This window comes from Odontesthes bonariensis, chromosome 24 (assembly GCF_027942865.1).
Source record: "Odontesthes bonariensis isolate fOdoBon6 chromosome 24, fOdoBon6.hap1, whole genome shotgun sequence".
NCBI classification, from domain to species: Eukaryota; Metazoa; Chordata; class Actinopteri; order Atheriniformes; family Atherinopsidae; genus Odontesthes; species Odontesthes bonariensis.
This window is the reverse complement of record NC_134529.1, coordinates 13,640,230-13,647,464: the sequence shown is the minus strand read 5'-3', so window position 1 is coordinate 13,647,464 and position 7,235 is coordinate 13,640,230. Positions and strand designations below refer to the sequence as shown.

The window sequence follows — 7,235 nt, the reverse complement described above, 5'->3', positions numbered from 1 at the left end:
AATTCCCAGGCTACATTTAACCAAGAATTATGTTCAATATTTCTTAAAATAATGGTTTTGTTTCAGGATAGAAAGTGTTGTCCTGCTTTAAACTGGGAAGAAAACTGTCCGGATGAGGTGGGATGATGGACAGGCTGCTGCAGGCGGTAGAGAGGCTGCTGGACCATGGCGTTCCAGAGGGATGTATTTGCCAAAAAACTGGGCAGCTGTAGCAGGATGACAGACTTTAGGAAGTCTGAGGATGAGGCGAACTGCAGCACTCTGGACGGGGGTTGCTCTAATAAATAGCTGTATCGATTTTTTTCGTTTAAAAAAATTAAAGCAGACACCGAAGCTGCAATAGTTAGAGGACATTTATTCTGAGGATGTTAAAAGATGGAACGCATTTGTTTCTTTACCCAGTTGACAGTTGTTGACATACACCCATTCTAGACACACTTTAAATAGCAAGAACAGTTTCATAGCCGCCAGAAACCTGTGGTGCAAATGCTCAAGTTATGTAACGTTGTTTTCTTTCCTGAGAATTTCATCGGGAAAGCAAAATGAGTAGAAAATAATAAATTAAATTGGTACTTACGGAAACACTGAACACATTAATGCAACAATAACATGGGTACAGGCAATGGAGAGTAGATGGGTTTGGTAAAAATATGTAGATCACATATTAGCTTATGGTTATTATTCTTTGGATGACTTTTACATGAGTGTATGAAAAAAATGCATTCTTAGTAAAAATGACAGGAATTAGCTGTTAACTGGTTGGTTAAACTTCACACACTTTCATGGTAACACTTTGCAAAGGAAAATCCTTCCACAGTACATTACCAAAGCTGATATTAAAGGCAGTTTTCATCCAGTTGCTGCAGAAGTTCAGGAAACAATGTAAAAGCAGTTGAAACACTGGCAGTTGACAAGCTCAGTCGTTTTACTTTGGATTACAAACAAGGCTCTGTGAATGCTTTAAGCAGCTGGCTCTTAACCAATGCTATACTGTCTCCCAAATAATAGAAATCTATGCTAAAATATACTGCTGGTTTGGTCAAACTCAATCATTCCTGCACACATAGTTGGAATTCTTTGAATTCATAATTGAGTGCATATAGTTTAACCCTCATTTATACCTAATAACATCTTACAATTTAAACAAATTATGTTTTAAACCAATTCTATAGTAACTTAACCATAATCACCGTTTCACCCATCTGTGCACAGTTACAGGAATACTTATTGAGGTTTGGCACTTATAAAAGTCCTGGACAACTAATATACATACATAAGACTTTTGGCACTTTTAAATTCATGTCCCATTCCAGTTTTTAGGACATCAGCCCTTTCATAAAGTATGAATCTCTCTCCAGGGAATGTCGTTGATGTCCTCTCGAACATTTAGCAATAGATTTAGCTGTCCTCATCTTGCGCTAATCTCTCCTGGAGATTACAGCAAAAACAGTTATTTTTTATATGAACCCTAAAACAAGCTCAAATTAAAACAAAACAGTTAAGCAGTTTGAGCTTAATATAATTTCCCTCTGTCCTTAGGTTTTAGGTAAAGTTTTCTTTGTCCTTCCAATTACTCAAGTCCTAAGCGTTGAGGCTGTCAGAAGAGGAGTCTGCAGATGGGAAACAGAACTTGCAAAAACACAAGCATCAGGATCCGAAAGATGGGGAGCACAATCCCTTGCCCTCAGGCTGCCTCCAGCTTTCTTTAGCCAATTTTAACTATTATTTTTGGCTTCTTCCACTTTTGATCAAACAGCCCTTAGGTATGGAGTAGCCAGCTGTTAGCATCCTCCAGGTCTGAGTCCAGCTCCTCGTCTTCATCCAGCGGCTCTGGGGTTCTGAGGGCCAGTTCTCGCAGGAAAGCGGGTGAATAGGCGGGCGGTTGGGAGACAGACTTGAGGCCAATTTTCTTCTTCATGAGGTGGAACTGGTCACGGATGAAGTTGTAGAACTCATACTCATAGCGCATGCGGTGGTACAACACCTTCATGGCCTCCAGGGATGGTGTGTGTTTACGCACCGTGCCTGTCATGTTCCCCATTTTCCTATACTCTGCAGTTAGAAAATAAAAAACAAACAAAAAAGACCAAGGATTAAATTTCCACAGAAACGATCACGATACCATTGGTCATTTTTTTCAATCATCTAACATTATCGTACATTAGAAGAAGAAAAAAATCTGTCCAATTCTTGAGCGTGTTGAAGAATGCTGAAGAACTAGACATTTTTTTTCTTGTCTTTGGGATCTATTCTGCTGTGTGCACCAACCAGGGCTTTTGTAGATGTTGAGTACTCCAGAAAAGTAATGAGGTAAAAGCCTCTCCAACATGAGCAGAACATCCTCCAGCTCCTCCAAGATACCCACGAGGAGGTAGTTCTCCAGGACGTTCTGTTTGGCCCTGTCCAAAGCCCACACTCCTGGCTCTCTGTAAAAGAAAGAAGAAGAAAAATATTTGCAAAAGAACAGATTTACTTTACAAGAAACAAATGAAACATTACCATTGTTTGAGGCAACAAAATGCTTTTGCCGTGCAACTTTCCAAAGCCTCGTATCTACCTGCACTGAGGATGCTGTCCACAGAAGTAGGGAATGATGTAGAAAACGCGAGGGTTGGAGCACTCGGGGTAATTCTCTAAAATGCACACATTGATATCCTGAAAGCAGACAAAACACATACAGACGGTTTTAATTTAGTAGATGGTCCTGAGACAAATGACAAAGATTCATTTGTGCCACTAGATGGAGCTCTCTGGTTGCATTTCAATAATTGTCGCCATATTAGAAGCCAAAGAGCTTTGGAAAACAACATCCTTTGCACACGGATAAGCTCAGCTCTTCAGCTGCTGTCAGTGCTAAAATACAACAGAATGAATTATATGTTTTACTTGTGTTTGCTTTTTTTTATTCAAGTAAAACACACAAACACACACACACACAAAAAAAAAAACCCACTCGGTGTTGAAAAATTCCATGATCAAGACGTCAGAACAAAAGTGCTCAAAACAAACATGTGAAATCCATGTTTGAATCGAGTAACGACAGAGGGGGAAAAAATGAACAAAGATTAAAAACACACATACAGGAGGGAAGCTGGCCAGCCACAGAGTGCTGTGGAACCGGCAGACAAATCCATGTCAGGTGACGTAAGCCTCATGGATGGAAACAAGTCCTCAGTAACAAAACACTCCACGAGGCATTACTCACATGCACTCTCAGGCACATGCAGATATGCCACATGATAATGCTCAAACACACACATACAGTAACAGCAAGTTACATGCTTGTGACAGAGGGTCAGGCGAGTAAGATTAAGAAAGAAGACATCTCGTGCAGGGAGCAAATTGCAAGTGTAATAATTATGTCAAAGCTGCCCATTTAGATGTCTCCCCTGATAAGTTATTAATGGTTGACTTAAAAAGAGTCAACAGTTTGACAGTTTGTCAAAGCCAACACTTAGGCTAACATAGTCCATCACAGCGATTAAGCTGAGTCAAACAGAACCGGAAGCCTGGACTTTCCCAGGGGATGCAAGCTGCTGCTGAGAGTGTGATTTGAGGGGTGAACTCTGGGAAACAGGTGGAAACATTTATGAAGGCATGTTTATACAGTAAAGGCTTGCTTTTGTGTTCGAGTGTCTGTGTGCTTCTGAGAGCTTTACATGGTGATGGCTATAGCTTTACATAGCATTAGATCGCTTTTTTCTGATGTAATTTTGGCTTCACACCAATGCATGACAATATAAAGACCAATTTTATTTAACAGGGGGCCGCCAGGTTAATTAAATTTTATTCATAAAGCCCAAAGCCTCAAATTTGCCTCAAACGGTAATAAAACACCCTCTATACGCTGAATGAGATAAAGAAACACTTTCCAAAACTCATTAACATGGAAAACAAAAGGGGAAACTGCTGCAGTAGCTATCTGCCAGGAGGGACAGAAATGCAGCAGATGTCATCCTGCATGTATAATAAGGAGAGTGGAATAACTGTACAGAAGCCAGAATGAGACATAAGGATACACTATTTGTACATCTAGCATCTAACAAGGCAGCAATGACAGGATCTGAGACAGCCTACAAAAGAAGCTCATATAGATAAGCTGGGATGACACTTTTTCTGTCTTTTTTTTCCTTGCAGCAGCCCAATGTGGTACAGCTGTGTTCCTGGTTCACCTACCAGCTGCATCATTTGTTTGAACATTACTACTGACAACAATCAGTCACACTGTGAGGTCAAAACAAAACTTACTGGCGATCGCTGCAGCAAATACCTGGAAAGCTCTTCAAAGAAGCCACAACAAAACCTCACAGGAAGCTTCAGAAAAGAGTCGACCATTGTTACTGTGCAGGTCATGTTCGGACTTACAAAGAGTCTGTCCCTCTCTCAATTTTAAGAGCACTGTTGTTCTTCTTGTGCTTCTTTATTCGAAGGATGACAGTTTCAATATAACCCCTGTTATCAATGATGAGTTGTTCCGCAAGCCCAAACAGATGAACTAAAAAGAACAAAGATATTGTGTTTGTTCTCCATATGTGGAGAGTTTAAAAGTACCTCAAGTTATGGTTGAAACCTGAACTAAAGAAAAGTTAAATCTACCTTTCCCACACACAACCTCATTTACAGACAAACTTTTCTGAAATAACTAACAAACAAACAAAAAAAATTGAAAATCAGAAACAGAGAAAGGGGTAAGTATGGCCACATTCAATAACAAAGCCGTGATGTGGGTCTGGAGCAGTGGAACTACAAGTGTTCAATAAATATTCTACGACAAGTGCTTTAAACACTGTCTCATCACATTCTTACATGATAATTATTGCATATATGTCATATTACAGAAAATATAGAATATTACTTTAGTATTTGTAACTGAAAAAAAGGAAGAAACCTTTTTAAAAAGTGAAATATATTTATCCACATGAATCAGTTATTATGACAGGATAAAAATGATCAAGCATCAATAATCTGCTCTTCTGCTCCAATATAATCCTGACTTTATAACTGTAGCATAGTCTGACAATAGATAACAGTTGTTCAATGTTTGGTCATGTACACATGTGAAAAGATCCCTCTGCGAGAAAGTTAGAAAGTTAGTGGCAGAATGCCTCTTGCACTTTGGATCGCCTTTTTTGCTGGAAAGTGCTATATAAATAAATTTCACTTCACTTCTTGCATATCTCTCACATGGTGAACAACCTTAAACAGACAAGAGCTGAAATAAAGCATTTAAGACACAAGCTTGAAGTTGGCTCTGCAGCACTGGACATGTAAACCTTTTCAAGCAGACCCCTAAAATAAAATTATGAACCTGTAAACACGGTTAAGGGTTCTTTAAATCTGCAATGTCATTGTTTTGCCACCTGGGGGCAGCATAAACAAGTTATGAGCCCAAGACACACTTTAACGTTTACCTGTTGAATTTGTCAGCATTTACACTCTCAGCGACAGTTACTTTAGCATTTATTCAAAAAGTCCTTATAGCTCTATTTTTGGTTTCCATACCGTCTCAAGATAAAATTGTGTGGGCTTTTGCCTTTTTTTGCCTTGACAGCTAAATGTTTCACTTTTCATTTTCATGTAAGTAGTCCCAAATGATGCCGATAAGGGAGATTCAGTTGAGGGAACCAAACTCATACAATTATGGGTGCTAAAACCAAAGCAATGAAAGATGCTAAAAAAAAAAGCTAGAGAACCACTGAGTCAGGTGATCATGTTCAGTGAGTTTTGTCCCCACATGTTACACCTTACAGTTAATGACTTATTGTTACTAGGAAAATACAGGTTCCACATGCTTTTAACAGGCAATTCATGAGGAAACTTCTCATCTTAGAAAAACAAATACTGGATCAAAAAGCAAGTAACAGATGAGACCATTTGGCAGTTAGGCAATCATTCCAAAAACAGATGCACCACCTTTGTTTAAAATGTCAAGGCATGCAAAGGCTTGACTTATGCAAGTAAATCCTCTCTTACTGTGGGCGCACTTGTTTTTTGTATGACTGTATGTCTGTTAGTGTGGGAATCTCATCTAATCAGACAGGTATATTTGAACAGTTAGAATTCATTTGTGCAAATGAATTACTGTTACGTGTATTTCCATACAAACTCACAATGATACGAATGCCAGAAAGGCCAGACAAGGCTGAGGTTTATCAGTCATTGTATATGCATCTGTATATATTCGGTGTGAGCATCATTCCATATCCCACCTAAATTCAAAAAAGGTTCACAATACGTGTCCTTTGTGACAAGCTTCGGCACTACGGCTGTGCTCAGTATCGTGCATGTTTGTACGAGCCTGAATGTGTGCACATCATGTGTTCAAGTGACCACTGCATGCCTTTTGAAAATGTAGTGTATTTGTATGTAAAAAGGGGTGTGGGGACTGACGGAAAAATTCAAGCCAACCACAGGAATGTCTCAGTAACATGTGCTTCAGGTTCCTTCGGCCCCCGGCAAGCAAACTGACAGTGTTCTTTCATTGACACCTCTCTTATATACACCTCGCACAGGAAAAGGAGGTGCTGGTGCACACCAGGCAGGGGATATATTCAAGATGCCTCTGTACTCTGATCGTTGACGAGGCAGGGAATACTTGCTGACAGACGCTATGGAATTCCAAACTTAGGAGGAAATTGATTGCATCAGCTCCACAGTATTAAGATAGAATCAACTATCTTCACATAAGTTAAGATAGTTGCTTGAGTTGAGGGAGTTGCTGAGCTGTCTATCCACTGAGCTCACAGTAGCTGAGAGCTCGACTCGCCAAACCAGCCACATGGCTTTAAAGCTTATTCCTTAAACCTGACTTTAATCGTAAGGGTTTGCTAAAAAGAAAAATTAAAATCCTTTCTATTACCATGTTAAACTCAAAATACTTCAAGCTGTTGCATCAGTTTACATCTTCCCTACACGGAGTTTGAATTCTTAAAACTCAAACTTTTGGCTTTTTAGTGGCACACATACTTTGTGGTGCAGACCGTTTTTAGCAGCTGTACACACCACACAATTGCTTGTGTGGCATGTTTAGCAGCTACTGTTTATAGATATGGTTTAGGACATAACTGCAGGCAGTTTTTGTTGATTTGGTCAGATTTGTCATTGCTGCTATCAAACACAAACAATAGAAGGAAGAAATGTATCAAGAGTAGCAGAGTGGTATAAGCAAAAAAGCAAAGCAAAGCAAGAACTGAACACATTTCCTTCAAGAGGTGGTTTCATATTCATGCCATTCT

General features: G+C 39.4%; 1 protein-coding gene across 1 annotated transcript in view; it reads right to left on the bottom strand.

The window, feature by feature from the left end:
• Window positions 1-340: 340 nt before the first annotated feature.
• Window positions 341-7,235, bottom strand: part of usta (uronyl 2-sulfotransferase a) — a 54,185-nt gene continuing 47,290 nt past the window's right edge. Inside the window, exons 6-8 of the mRNA XM_075458915.1 lie at window positions 2,558-2,655; window positions 2,269-2,426; window positions 341-2,052 (exon numbers count right to left, since the gene is read on the bottom strand). Coding sequence (XP_075315030.1) covers window positions 1,760-2,052; window positions 2,269-2,426; window positions 2,558-2,655 — 549 coding nt within the window. The 3' untranslated portion in view covers window positions 341-1,759. The remainder of the gene's footprint in view (window positions 2,053-2,268; window positions 2,427-2,557; window positions 2,656-7,235) is intronic.